The sequence below is a fragment of the Pleurodeles waltl genome, chromosome 3_1, assembly GCF_031143425.1.
Source record: "Pleurodeles waltl isolate 20211129_DDA chromosome 3_1, aPleWal1.hap1.20221129, whole genome shotgun sequence".
Classification (NCBI taxonomy): Eukaryota; Metazoa; Chordata; class Amphibia; order Caudata; family Salamandridae; genus Pleurodeles; species Pleurodeles waltl.
In genome coordinates, this window is record NC_090440.1 from 1142889649 (window position 1) to 1142904929 (window position 15281).

Here is a 15281-nt window from a genome sequence, read left to right on the forward strand (position 1 = left end):
AGCTGCACTCCTATCTCGCTGCCATCTTGGCTCCGCCACCCCTTCCAATATTTTTTTTTAACGGAAAAAAAGGCATAAGTAAATAGTGAGTTTTACTTTGAGACTAGGGCAGTAGGTGGTTAATTATCACCATAGGTGGTAGATATATCTGTTTACAACTGCTGCTTCAGATCTTAAGACCATTCCTTGTAAACTGGATGAGTTCTCCATTTAGGAAACTTGTCTCTCTAAAAAAGAAAACGGACTTACTCCAGGAGGTCATAAAGGTATTGGACCTTAAATACAGTGTCACATTAATCATATCCCATAGGCACCTTATCCAGTCATTCTAGTTTTGTCATGGATTCAGGAGAGGTAGTAAGTAAACGCAAAAAATGCACTCTGTGATTACTTGTCCCTCGATCCCCAACAGACATCTTGTGATGTCTTTGTGCTTGCAAAGTGTCAAGTGAAGTGATAAGGAAAATAAGCCACTCTGCAAGACTTAAGTGCTGGGATACCCAGAGAAAGGGGTCAGGTTCATATAGGCAAGGAGCTGAAAAAAACAAAAAGTTGACTCATGGGCCATGGCTGGGGATAGCTGCTGGGATTTATTTTTCTGTAGATAAATTGCCACCCTTGACTTGAATGACTTGGCCACTGGTGCTCAACCCAAAGGACTAGTGCAGACTTAGGGTTTGTATACATTGAGTAAGCCTGAACATGCTCACACAGTAAGCCAGCTCATTGTCATATGTAGAATGACAATGGACTGGCCAGGACGGGCACAGTACGTGTTTGTGTCCTCCCACACCAAATAATCCCATAACTCAGGGAGTGATAATGAGGCCCTGCGAAATTGCTACTTTTCCACTGTACAGTTAGAAGTAGCTTCCCAAACAGCAATGGAGCATACAGAAGAAGGGGTCAGTTTGTTGTGGGGGGGAGGAGGGGGCAGCATGCCATAGAGTACATTAATGCACATGGAGTGATTTGTCAATCATTGAGCCTATACCAATAGGTTGTCAGAAAGTTCATGGAGGCTGATCTTGCTATAAAGGTTTGAAGGCCTAAATGTGTTTGGTTAGGAAGCCTGGGACAGGAGGAGGAGGTACTTGTTGATGATGGAAAGGGTCTTGCAATAGTCTTGCATTCAATTATCTCTAACCAAAAAAACAGAGGACGTACCTGAGGGAAGAATATTATATTTTAGGATAAATATGAGTGGAGCGGCTTGGTTCTGTACCCTTGGGATTTTAGCAATTGTCTGTTCTTTTTAAAAATGTAAATCTCTGGGATTTTGGTAGCTTTAGTCAGCAAGTTAAACACAAACTCCCCCAACTTATACATATTCCAGTTTGCAGGATTGCCTCTTTTTACAGGTGTAAACTGCACAGAGTGTACTATAATACACTCTGCTTATTTTGTTGCATTTTTATCTCAATTCTTTATTATATCAAGGTACAACATCTGGATGATATGGAGACAACAGTGTACAAAAATGATCAGTGTTACATGTCACACAATATAAGTGAATAGAAAAGAGGTTCCCGGTGCGTGAGAGGATGATTCATCTCCTTCAAATTCACTGTGGGTAAACAAGAACAATCTACAAAAAAAAGACAAAGCCACTTGGTAGTGAGTGAGGATATTTAAATGATAAAGAGTTGGAGAAAGGGTTTGGCTAAAGCTTCACTCAGAAAGACTCCCTATATCTTTGTGTAAATTAAAGTCCCTGTAAACCCACCATCCCTCCCTCCTTTACAGTCATACCATCATAACCCTGCAGACCGCTGTCCAGTCTCCAGATATGGAGTTGATACTCACATAATCCTCAAGTTCGGCGGCAGGGACCCCAGTCAATCAGGATAGGGAATGTGTGGTTGGGAAGTGGAGGAGTGTGCCTCAACTTGTTTTGTTGCCTTAAATTTCTACTTGCTTGTTTAGTGTCTGGCTCAGTATAGCATTTGGTAGCTTATCTTCCCCACCTACAACAAATTGTTGTCCCTTTTCTATATCTTTAAGTTCACTTTTTGTATCTCTTAAAAATGTAATTTGAGAGCAGTTTCTCTGTTTAGACACTCAGTGTTAGACTATCGTCCACCATTTGGTGCTTTTGTCTACCAATATATAACCCACCAGACCTGCTTAGGGCATCCTTGACGTTTCTTGCTTATTTCTTGCAATCTGTGCTTTGTTCTTTGCTGCAGCACTTGCAGTTCACATACCTGATCCAGCATGTATCCGTTTGTGTTGATCCCAATGCCTGTTGAAAATTTAATTCCTTATCTTTTCATTTTACTGGCATTAAAGAAGGTTTGTGGAGTCACTTAAAGACCTGCCGTGTAGCTCTGAGACAATCTGTCTTGAAATTTTAATAATGCAATACTCTGGAAACAACTAGTGAACATCACAGTAATTACATTAGTTTTGGAGATAAATAAGCTAGCTTTTCCACCTAGTTTGTTTAAGGCAATACATTGCTACTTAATAGGGCTCTAAAAGGAATATACTTAACTCATTAAGAGTATTATTGATATTTTTTCCATTTTACTGATATCCACACTAGGAAAGTAGTTCCTTTCAATGTTGCTTCAACGATGCCTAAGGATTAATGGTCAATTGATGTCATTTCCTGTGATGTCACTTCCTGTGAGGTTACATCTCATGTAAATTATTGGGGTCTTCTATGTTCCTATTGTACCTCGAGCTCTACAAAACCCACAATTACCTCTGGTCACTTATAAGCTCAATTAACACCATCTTGATGCCACCTACATAGCTACCTACTCCGACTCCTTTCGCAAGTATCTGGCCAGGGCACATAATCTATCTTGATACCTCCACCTTCTATCTGTCCACTGAACAACTTCTTCATGCCATTCACATCCACCTGCAATCTCTTCCTTGTCTCTGATCTGGCCATGCACTCCAGCCTAATACTGCCTACACCGACCCTGATTTCTATTGGTCCCTACTCAGCCAGGTGATCTTCACCCTGATGCCTCTGCCGCCTAGATCCCAATTTTCTCCCCACTATTCTATCTTCTATTTACTCTACCTTGGGGCCCTAAAGCCTGATTCCTCCATCACACCTCTCTGCCTGATGATCTGCACCTTGCCCTCCAGTCACCCCTGAGCAGTCCCCACTCATCAATTTACTTAATTCCTGTGTTATGTCTCCCAAGAACACTATCCCTGCCTCTTCCTCCTTAACTGTCTCCCACCTCCTTCCCCACTTATACCTATAGCTCCACAGTACATGGTAAGCAGTCCAGAGTAGATTTGAGCTTGGTACTAAGGATATGGTGGACTGGAAGGAGGGAGCAGAGCACCTTCCCCGAACATACTCGGACCATACCCCCATACACCTAACACTGCATATTCCAACTGCCATCAGCATGCAGAGCCTATAACGATTTCAGAGAATAAAGATACTGGACACCTTGTACCAAGAAGAGATATGACACGCTATACAATCATGATTTCCATAAAGGATGCTGGCGCTGTATGGGAAGCGTTTAAAGTAGTAATCAGAGTGGGACTGTAATTCCAATGGTAACAGCATACTGAAGGAAGGAAGGGGCAGACTAGAACGTGAACTCCAGTCTCTTGAACGCAAATATTAACATGACCACAGCCTGGACACTAAGGCACTAATACACTCTAAGCTACTAGAATTTACAAAGAAGCAGATAGGGAAGTCATTATTTCGAAAAAATATGATGTTACCAGATGATATGGAGAAGGACAACGGCAAGAAAAAACCCTGGTGGGGCAACTTAAGCCAAAATGGATATCTGATCACATAGCATAGATACAGAGGCCAGATGAGGGCAAAGGCTACTGATATTCTCAATAAGTTTGTTCACTACTTTCTGAAACTCCGATTCACACTATGAAACAATTCAGCACATAGCAACAGATATTTAGAGCAGGCCACACTGGTGTGGCTAGAACAGGCAGAGGGGGAGGTCCTGTGTGAACCTATCATGGTAAAAGAAATTAAAATAGCTATACAGGACCTGAAGAATGGGAAGGCATTGTGGTGGTGATTGACTGCCTGGGGATTGCTATAAGAAATATGCAGAGCTGCTGGAACATCATTTATTTATTAAATATATATGTTGAAGCAATTCAGAAATTCACATGGAGGAACTCCCCCTCGCCCCAATACGTGCCCCCCCGTCACCTCCCTATGGATGCTATTGTAATAACGCTATTGAAGCCAGGAAAGGACCCGAGCCTGTGTGATTCATACAAGCCGTTATTCCTAATTAACATTGATAATAAAATTCTGCCTAAAATAATTGCCACCTGACTGCTGCCACTGATGATGTGGCTGGCCCTGCTTGACCAGCTGGATTCACACTTAGGAAGTTAACTACAGATAATCTGAGAACCTAAGAAAGGAAACGAAACAGTGGACTACCACGAGTAAAGAGGTAGCAGGATGAGTGAGAGTAAGGAGCAGGTTGCCCAATAAGAGACTGATATTATGGGATTACTGATTTTATGGGACTGCCCACCAAAAGGAAAACCAGAGATGGCGGCTGTGCATCAGATGGTAATGGCTAGGGGCTCGACTACTAGGGCAAAAAACAGGGATGATAGTGGGCACCCCTAGCGATGCTCCTGGTGAATATGATGGGCTTTGTGGGCTGCTCGTTAAGATGGATGCAGGTTGTCTGGGCAAATATGACGCCATGATTTTAGCTTTCATTCAATGGCCTAGGCCAATCTTGCCCAAGACTTCGTGAATAAAGAACCAGCTTACCCTATTGAATGCTTTCTCTGGAACCAACAAGAGAAGGCAAGCCGGATGATGTGACTTTTCAACCTGGTGAGTAATCTGACTCACATTATCAGCACCTTGTTGACTGCGAATAAAGTCAACCTGGTCTGGTCCGGATCAATAAGACCGGGAAGGTGCTAGTCAAGCCCGTTAGCCAAGATTTTCATCAAAATGTTGGCATCTAAGGTTAGTAGTGCTAGGGAGCATTAGGAGGACCATAATGTGTGGTACCTGCCCAACTTAAGCATAAGGGTAATTTCGGCAGCTGCCATGGTGGGCGTAAGGCCAGTGTCCTGGGTGAATGAAATGAACAATGTCAGTATGTGACCCTTCATCCTGGAGAGGAAGGTTTTCTAAAAGGTGACAGGGAGACCATTGGGGCCTGGGGTCTTTCCAAGGGACAGCTCCCTGAGGGCCCAGTAGAGCTCTTCTAAGGTGATGGGGCGACGAGGAGTTCAGCATAGCGATCAACAATTGGGGTCCAATCAAATTCACCCAAGTAAGTGTCTATCAGGACCAGTGGGATCTCGTACCATGTATAGAGTGTTTGGTAATATTTATTGAAAGCTTTTTGTCAGGCCCCTTCAGTAGTCACCCAACTTATGTCTTCCCGTCCACATTATAAAGATGTGGGTTTTGGATAGCTGGTTTTGCAGTTTGAGCACTAGTAATGAGCCAACCGTGTCACCTCTCCCTCACAGTACTTCTGTTTGAGAGCTAGGAGGGCATACTCTGCTTCATTAGTTGTGTGCCCTCGCAACTGTCCCTGTAGGATCGCTAGCTGACGCTTGTTGCATCTGGCCGGAGTAGTCTAGTCAAGTCGTGATACCTATCTCTACCAATCAGGATTCCCTCGCTCCAGCAATAGAAATTACACCTCTGACTGAGGCTTCGAACCCAACCCAGAGTATAAAGGGGGTGGTATCTGGAAGGGAATTCAGACTAAAGTATTCTACAATGGCAATATGAATTTATTTCTTGTCTATCGGATCACTGAGAAGCGGTGAGAGGGGGCAGGAGGGAAAAAACACCAGTGTGTGTGGGGGGGGGGGAATCCTACTGGGAAGATGTGCTACTGGCCCACTCCAATTCCACATAGGTATGATCTGAGATAGAGATGTCAGATATGGTCACCGAGTCAAGGTTGCAGAGCAGGGAGTGCATGAGAAAGATATAATCAATAAAGGAGTAGGAAGTATGGACATGGGAGTAGAAGGAATAATCCCTGGAGTCAGGGTGCCTATAAGGCGAGGCGTCTACCTAATCCAACTCTGTAAGCTCTCGTTAGAGATGGGTAGACATTGCTCCTGTGCCTTGGTATGAGGCTGGACTGCGAGCTATGTCTCATACAAGGTTAAGGTCGCCACCCATGAGGACGTCAACCGGTTGTTCCCTAAGTGTACCCTGTATGTGGGAATACTGTGTGTGATTGGGAGCGTAAATGCTCAGCAGTTTTAGAGTCTGAGTACAATACAATACAATGCATTTCTAAAGCACACAGCTATCTCAAAGGCAGCGCCCCCTGGGCTACCGCAAATGATCAGCCCCAAGTTTTAGGGAATGCTCATACAAGAACCAAAGAGTAGGGTTTTTAAACCTTTCCTAAACATAGTTTCAGAAGGGTTGCTTTTCAGAACAAGAAGCGCATTTCACAACCTAGATGCCAGAAAGGTGAACGATCTACCTCCTCTTCTGGCCTTGTGTATGCAAGGAGTTTGAAAAAGTGTAAGATTGTCAGATAGCAAGGATCTCAGCGGAGAGTAAAACTTGAAACTGCGCCTAAGGCAGAGAGAGCCTTTATGATTATATACCCTAAAAGCAATGGTGACAGCCTTAAACTGGATCCTTTTATTCACATGAAGCCAGGGAAGATGGAGTAAATATCATGATACCGAGAACCTGGAAGGGATTATACAAATCAGCTGAGCAGCAGCGTTCTGAATAGTTTGAAGACACTGAATGAGAAATGCTGGAAGCCCTAAGTACATGCTATTGAGTAATCCAACTTCAAGTTAATCAAGGCATGAACAATCATTTTTCAGTGTTCCACAAAAATGAGGTGCAGCATCCTTCTCGAGGACCTCAGATAAAAAAAAAAACCACAGGAGGCAGATAGTGCCCTAATCTTAGGCTCGAACGTGAGGTCCAAGTCAAGTTTCAACATGAGGTTTCTTACCACCAGGAAGGGAAAGGGGGGCAGAATCCATCTCAATACAGCCACCAAAGATCGGAGTCAGGTGTGGACTTGTTATAAAAAAAAGAATCTCAGTCTTATCAGAGTTAAGCTTTAAGCAGCTAGCATTCATCCAGTCTGCCACTGAACTGAAACAAACTTTAAAAGAACTTACGGATGATGGTGCATTTTCCTGAAAAGCCAGGAGTAGTTGAGTATCATCCACATAGAATACATCTCTCACTCCACAGGACTCAACAATTTTACCCAAGGGTGCCAAGTAAATATTAAAAAGGGTAGGACTAAGAGACGAACCCTGTGAGGCTTCACAATCCAAGGGCTTTGCTGCAGAGGTGAAAGGAGAAAGAAAAAAACACCTGGATATACTTGGGGCACTGTCTCCGATACAGAGCTTTTCCAACCTCTCAATCAAATAGCGTGACAAACAGTATAAAAATGCAGAGAAAGACCCAAGAGTATTACTATGACTGGGGTGTTAAAATCTAGGTTTACTTTGATATATTCACAGACCTCAAGGAGGGTAGTCTCAGTAGTGTAGCTAGAACGGAGGCCTGATTGTGAGTCATGGAGTAGATGGTTAGACTCCAAGAAGTGTGTAAGCTGCCTATTCACGTTTTTCTCCAAGGACTTTGCAACCATGGGACGAAGCGATATAGGCCTAAAATTACTAAGAAACTTAGGATCGGCTGAAGGCTTCTAGAGGAGGGGTAGCAAAGGACCCTGTTTCCAACTAGAGGGAACAAACACCTTAGAGTGAGCAATGTCAGGGAGCTCCCCACTTTGTCCTTGGTGACCCTGTGTGTCTTCGAGTAGAAACCCACTTTGCACACAATAGCTGCTCCCAGGGCCTTGGTAGAGGCACAAGCGCAAAAGCAGTGGGGATATTTGGGGTGAGCAATTCAATTACAATCCTTTCCCAGGAGGTGTCTCCCCTGTAAGAAGATAACACTGGGGTCCTGTTGAACAAAGTAACGCCAATCTTGTTTATGTTTGTTAGGTGAATTCAGGCCCATACGTTGAGTGAGGGGAATTTATTGTATTGTGTAGTGTCCACAGGTATAGTGGATAAAAAAAAGTGGCTAAGCCTCTGGACCCACCGGAGCTAATAAGCGTTGTGGCACAGTCAGGGTGACACATGAGGTGTAATTTAGTGGCCCGAACAGTGGATGTAAAAGGGAGGGAAGGATTAGCCTAAAAGTGTCTCTGGTTGGCAAGGTAGCCAGGCATGTGGTGCCATATTGCCCCTCGTATCTGGCGCAGGCCCCATAACATGTAGCGAGCAAGAGCTGCCCTTCTAGGGAGCACAGGGCTGGAACAAACCAAAAACAAACAAACATAACACTGACCGAACAGGGCCAAACTGTGTAATCCAACTCAATCAGTAATAGGCATCAAAGTGCTCCAATCCTGCTGGAGGTTTCACAATTCTTGAATACAAATTGTGGTGGAATGGCCTCAGGGAAGAGCAACTGTCAACTCAGAAAAAAACGAGTCCAGTAATAATAATAATCATAATCATCAAAAAAACATATAAAGCGCAAATCTACTTCTTGCCAGGTATCCCAGTGCTAGGCATGCTAAATAGTTCTTAACCAGACCCAAAGAGTCAGGTTTTCATTTGTTTCCTGAAAAGAGTTTCTAATGAAGCTTGCCGAAATACAACAAGAAGAGATTTCAAAATTTTTGGCGCAAGATGGCTGAAGATACTCCCTCCTATTCTGGCTCTTTTAACTTTTGGAATAACGGTCAGTTTTGCTTCAGACGATCTTAAGTTCCCAGACTGAACAGAAGGTTTAACCATTTACTGAAGATAAGATGGGCTTGAGAAGAAAAAGCTTTATAACAATAGCAGAGATCTTGACCTATATGAGGAGAGGCTGCCCATGGAAGTTCAAGAAGGGGTGGGGAGACTGGATGACATTTTACTCCCTTGATGTATAGCCACTTGTTGAGTATTGACTTGTGGGCTACTAGGAGGGCCATATGCTACGGAATACTGAACGGCCACGGGATTACAATGTGGATAGAGGAGGAATGGAATTGGGGATTGCTTGAATTAACAGTGGGTTCATGTGTCTGGGGATGGTTTGAGAGGGAGGGAGGGGATTGTTCGTTATATTTTCCTATGTTTGGTGCTTTGAAGATATACTACTATGTAATGCTTATTCGGATATGCTTTGCACCTGTTGAAAACTAAATAAAAAGATTTAAAAAAGAAAACAATAGCAGAGATCTGAAGGAAACTCTATGTCTCACCAGCAGCCAGTACAGTTTTTTTCAGTGTGGTACTCACAGGGTCAAGCTTGGGTAGCCTAAGCAGTGCCCGAGTAGAAGTGTTCTGGACCCGTTGAAGCCTGCTCAGACTGGACTGGGACACACCAAAGTAAAGAACATTGCAGTAATCCATCATGGATATACCCAGGGCCCAGACTATAGTTTTGTTTAGGTGGATTTAGGCAAGAAACAGAGAATTTTCTTCAAGAACTCAGCATCCCAAAACATTTGCCTTAAAGGGCAGTAAATCTTGGTATTGAAGGAAATTTTTTCGTCAAACCAGATGCTCACATTTTTTACCTTAGGCTTGGGAGTGTGTAAAGTACTGAGGGTATCAGGCCACCAGGCACTGGACCAGATATTAAGGTGCTTGCCCAGGACCAATACCTCAGTCTTCCCAGCATTCAGCTTTAAGTAGTTTAAGTCCCTCCAAGCATTACCGGAGGAAAGAAGCCATATGTTTGCTGTTCTTAGAAAGAGTGAAGGCATGTTGCAGGTCATCAGCGTACGAAATAATGGTAAAACCATAATGCTCAATGACCTCCACCAGAGGGTGGACCTAGATTTTAAAAAGGGTTGGACTTAATGAAGAGCCCTGCGGCACTCCCTGCTGCAAGGAACACACCGTCCAGCTGAATGGTTTTTGGGAGACCAGAAAGGTTATGTCCCTGCAGAAATGAGGTCAACCAAAGCAGCACATTACCGCCAATGCTGCAGTTCCAGAACCCCTTGACCAGGATATTGTGATATACAGTATAAACTTGCCACTGAGATACAGCATAAGGACTGCTACAGTGCTGCCCTCATCCATAATCCAGCCGACAGATTCTAAGGCAAGCAGCAAGGCAGATTCTATGATGTATGACTGAGTCTTAAGCAAGAGGCCATTTTTCTCCAGAAAGCTAGAGAGCTGCCTATTCACGTGCTTCTCTGCAATCTTAGAGAAGAGTGGTTGCAGTGATATAGAGCGATAGTTTTCAGGCTTAGAGGGGGTTGAGTAAATGTTTTTTTTTTTTTAAAAGAGGGTCCACCATGATGTGTTTCCACTGCTGGGGAAAACAGCCGGAGGTCAAAGAGAGATTTATTAGTACATACAGAACAAGCTGAATTATCTTGTAACCCTGCTCCAAGATGAAAGGAGAAATTAAGTCTGCTCGGGAACCAGATTTAATGGCACTGCAAAAGAATGTTAATTCCTCAAGTTAGATAAGACAGTGATGAGACGTAAGGACTATAAAAAAAAACAAAAGACTCATGTGGCCTGCTTCTGTCAGGGTCCAGGATCTAGGCACAATCTACAGCAAAAGAAAATGGAGATCACCCCCTCAATATGATAAGCCAACAGTGAGCAGGTGCAGATGACAGTCACATGTGAATGTCATCCGCAAGGATTCCTGAATCATGTTCTGGAGGTGTGTTGTTGTACAGCTATTTTAGCCACGTTTTTCGACACATTATTTTAGCAACTTGGCCTTCCGATTGTGCATTTTAGCCTAGTTACATTTTATTTGGCTTTGATATATATATTTTTTTTTTTTAAGAACAGGCCACATTTGCGGTGCTGTTTTATTTTGTTTATCAAGTTATTCTTTCACCTAGGAAAGCATTACGTTTCTAGAAAGACATTCTTTTCATTTTGTGCTTTCCTCAAGGCTGCAGCCAGATAGAGTTGCCGGCAAAGAGCAACGCTGTGTCACCAACATTTAAAGAAACACACACATCCTTAAGTGGGGACATTTTCTCAGAACATCAGCTGTTTTATCATAAAAACACTTCTCTGTCCCATACACATTAGAGGGAGATACCAGCCAGATGACCACGACTGCATGCTGATTGGCTTCGCTACAGGCGCTTGCTTAGACTACGTGATCCCTGGCGTACCTGGGGATGGTGTCTTTCTAGACAACAGGCTTCCTGCTCAGGTTTGGGGGATGATGTCTTCCCAAAGGGAAACCTGAAAGGCGGATTGGGGCTTATCACACTGTGCTCTAACATGGCTTAGGTAGGAACCATATATATTGCGCAAGGTGACAGTTTGGTAGGACTGTTCTTGTGCTTCACTCTTCTGGTCACTATTTTGCTTCTAGTGTGTTTTATCATCCTAGTTATTGCAATTCATGCCATTTTATCTAAGATGCAGTTAAATCAAAAAACCTTATTGAACCATTCTCTGCCTCTGTTGGTCTTTGCATGTGTCAGACTAGTGTAAGGGAGAGAAAAGGACGAGATCTAATTGACCACGATTCCCCTGAGGAGTCATTTCTGTCATGTGCCCGGTTGCCACATTCATCCCTACTCTTGGACAGAAATGAGGCACTGCTAGTTAGCCGGAAAACCCGGATTAAGCCGACAGTTGTCACATGGTGTGGGATTGGACTCCATTCCCCACAATTCAGGTGATTCCTTTGCCCGAATCCAGTTAGCCTCATTATGATAATGAGAGCCTATGCAACAGTGTGATTAGGTCTTCTTTTGCCTCCCAAAGTGTTCTTTGTCTGATTTTCTTGGCGGTGACTGCGAACAGTATGCCAGGCCAAATGCCACTTGTACCCAGCTGTCGCCGGGGTGGAAATGCTTCTCTGCTGGTTGTATCGTCTGGATTATTCAACAGTTTTTTCGCTTCAGGCAGGGAGCATAGGATATGTTGTTTCCGCTTCCTTTGGACTCATAGGGCCCAATGATTTTGGATGTCTAACGCTCTCAGTTTTTCAGTAACTAGCTTGAAATCACACCTCTTGCACAACTTGATCAAAGAAAGGTTTTGGAAGATCTGTATAATGTGACCATGAAACATTAGGTCAAGACAGTCTTATTAATCATAGGGGTGCTTCACAGCAGTGGGTGGGTAGGAATCTTGCACACTCAAAGGCCCAGAGCAGTCGATAAGGGGCCATGCCAGATGCAGATCCGCAGATGCTATCCGCAGCCTAGTCTCGGCATTGGTCCTTAGGAGTCATTATGTTGCGTGGGTCTCAGCCCTAACCTCAGCCATAGGTCATAGCAGTTTGGCCCCACGTGGCCTGGGTGTGCCCCCACCCCACTGCGCTATAGGCTTAAGTACCCACCAGCCACGAGTGAGAGCATTCCAGGAACGAATTTTCTCGCCCTCCAGATTGACTGCAGGGGGCAAAAGGCCCAGGCCACCTGTTAAGAGGTTGTTTCAGGTGCTAACAGGCGGGCGTGGCCACAAACGGACTGCACTGGATCTGGGTGGAGGCCCAGCCAGTAGCATGGCTGGATGGTGGCGGTAACAGCGGCTCCAAGGATAGAGGCCCTGAAGAACTCTGCGGCTGTGCCAAGTATTCAAGATGGCAGGCTGACAGAGTCTCTACCACCCACTGCTGGGCCCCTGTAGTCAGCAACAGGCGACCGAAGCTGGGCCAGGGACGCACAGGGCTCGGGCATCAGCAAAGGTAGGTGGCATGGTTGGATGCTGTTGGCCTCCGCTGGAATAAAGGAGACAGACCCAGTCATGTGTGACAGCAACACTGGGCAGCTAAGATGGCAGGCCAGCCGAGCCCAACTTACAACTGGAGCTCCGCACCTCCTACGAAACAGCTAATTTCAAGCCATCAGGCCTTCAGCTGTCTCTGTGGGGCTCTATGGAGGAGGCAACACAGGTGAGCTCCAATGTGGGGACACAGAAAGGCCTACAGGGATCCAGAGCCTCCCCCCCCCCCCCCCCCCCAACATCTTTTATTACCATATTTAGCGAGGCTCTATCAGACATGCATTCCCGACCTTCCTGTAGAAACTAGATGAGTGGAACTTACTGACGTTGACAGAAGCTGGATTGTCCCGCAGAAAGCCTATCACACTGATGTATAATATGTTAATAAAAGTCATGAAACTGGACGAAAGCATAACTGAGACCGCTAGTCTGAAGATACTGTGAAGAGCATTTCAAATTACAACTGGGAATACTGCTGTCAGCAAACTAAACTAATATCTACAAACGGGCAGCATAGACTGGTTCATTATTATAAATACAACACGCCAGTGAGCAAGGCTAGATACAATGGAAGAAACGATATGTGCACTAAGTGCTGTGGCCCGCAGGCCGGCTATTTACACATATTCTATGCTTCTTTGTAGAACTTCACATCCTAGAGACATAAGGAACGCTTTGAGCAAGTATCTGCAACATATAATGGCTGATGGAGATAACCCTCATGATGAGGGGTGTTGATAGTCAGGATTGGTCTCCAGATTGTCACTGCTATGTAGAAATTGCACCTTTTGAAACGTTGTCGGGGAAAATATTCGCTTGCATCTAAATTTTAACAACCTGTCATGTGTGAATTGTGTTGACTGCGTACATTCATTGTTGGTAAACTGAAAACAAAAATTAAAAAAACGTTCCCACCAATCCCTACTGCCCCCCTTATAAACACCTCAACCATAAATACCTGGTCTCTCCTTATCCTATCTGCAGAAGAACGTAACCTTTATGTCTCCTCTTAGTGGGAGTCACTCCCGATTTCTCCCCAGTACATTATGTGCCCATTAACTCCATCGTGATGTCTCGACAGCCCGACAAGTCCCCATTTCTCCCCTCATTTATTTGAGGGGTGAACTCAGTCTCGATGCCCTGGTGTCACCCAAATCCATTCGCGATCGCTTCTTACTCACCTATCTGCCCGATAAACTCCACCTTGACACCTTGGTGCTCCAACCTACGGCCAGGGCTCCGCAGGGTGACGCTGACCCGTCCGCTCACGGTCTCGCCATCATAGAAGAGCCAGTACTTGTCCTTTCTACCATCTTCGCTCTTGTGCTCTGCGCGTCGGCGACTCTCGGCGTCAGTCAGAGTCAGTTCCAGCTCCGCGCCTGGCCCAAACCCGAAGAAGCTCATGGCGGGGCTGGCGGGGCCGGCGGGAGAGCGAAGAACCGCCCCGGCAGCCGCGACGAGGATAACGCAAGACTCTACAGCCCTCTCCGGCCTCTGACAGCCCCAGCACCAGCCCGCACAGCTTCTGCTGCGCATGCGTCTCGCCCACCAACAAGCACATAGGACAGCATGGAAAGAGAAGAAAGACCTCGCCATAATCAACAAAAAACTGCACATCAGGATTTCTAGAAAACATAGCGGGATGGTTTGCGAGCCAGGACATTGCCATAGCTGTCAAGTTCCCAGCTTGTCTATGTGTGACATTTCCATCTTTTCAGTGTGCTTATGTGTGACATTTTGTTGCCTTGTGAGACATTTTAAGTGGCAGTTTATGTCATGTAGAACAAATCAGTTATATACATGTAATGATGTACGTTACAGAAATTACCCACTTTTGTGCACAGTAGTGGGCTTGGATCAGAATTAAACAGCTGCAAATTTCTACATTTTTAACACAGTGAATCAAACCCACCTTTTTTTACTAACATGATTGTCCCGTATTGTTAGTAGTGTCAATTTAAGAAATATATGTATTTTACGGGCAGTGGCATAGTTTATTGGAATAGGGTACCATATGCAAAATATTTTACTTTTGTTCAGTAATGAGAAATTATTTTTTTCTCTGCATAGTGAATGGATCTGGATTGTTATTCAATAACAGATACTACAATTACAATTGTACATTGTTTTGGTCAAGACAGCAGGCTAGCATTATGCATTATGTACAACCCTTTTATTTAACTTCTGTGCAGCACTTAAAAGTTCCAAATAGAATCCAACTAGAGGTAACAAACAAAATAGAACCTTAACAGTAGATATAAGTCCCATGACTACCATTCTCTTCTTCTTTTGTTTGCTTATTCTGTGCAGATTAGTATGGTGGAGTGTGTCCTTTAAAAGCAATATTAATACGAAAACGTGCAATATATTGAGTGATAAAGCTGCATAGAAAATATGTTAACATAGAAAATAATGCACAAGTTTGAAATGTGCCCACGGGGAGTGGGTACCAATGTATATGGAGACTAATGAAAAGGCTTGTTAATTCTGAATTATTATGCAATAATGTTTGAATTTATATTAGTATATCATAATTAGGGTTATGTGTTAAGAATTTGCTTAATTAAAGAAAAGGGCTTAACTTAGCA

At 44.2% G+C, this 15281-nt stretch overlaps 1 protein-coding gene across 1 annotated transcript in view; it reads right to left on the bottom strand.

Moving 5' to 3' along the window:
• Positions 1-14252, bottom strand: part of VPS26B (VPS26 retromer complex component B) — a 106660-nt gene extending 92408 nt beyond the window's left edge. The window contains exon 1 of the mRNA XM_069224451.1: positions 13875-14252. Within this exon, the coding sequence (XP_069080552.1) occupies positions 13875-14229 (355 nt within the window). The 5' untranslated portion in view covers positions 14230-14252. The remainder of the gene's footprint in view (positions 1-13874) is intronic.
• Positions 14253-15281: the final 1029 nt, after the last annotated feature.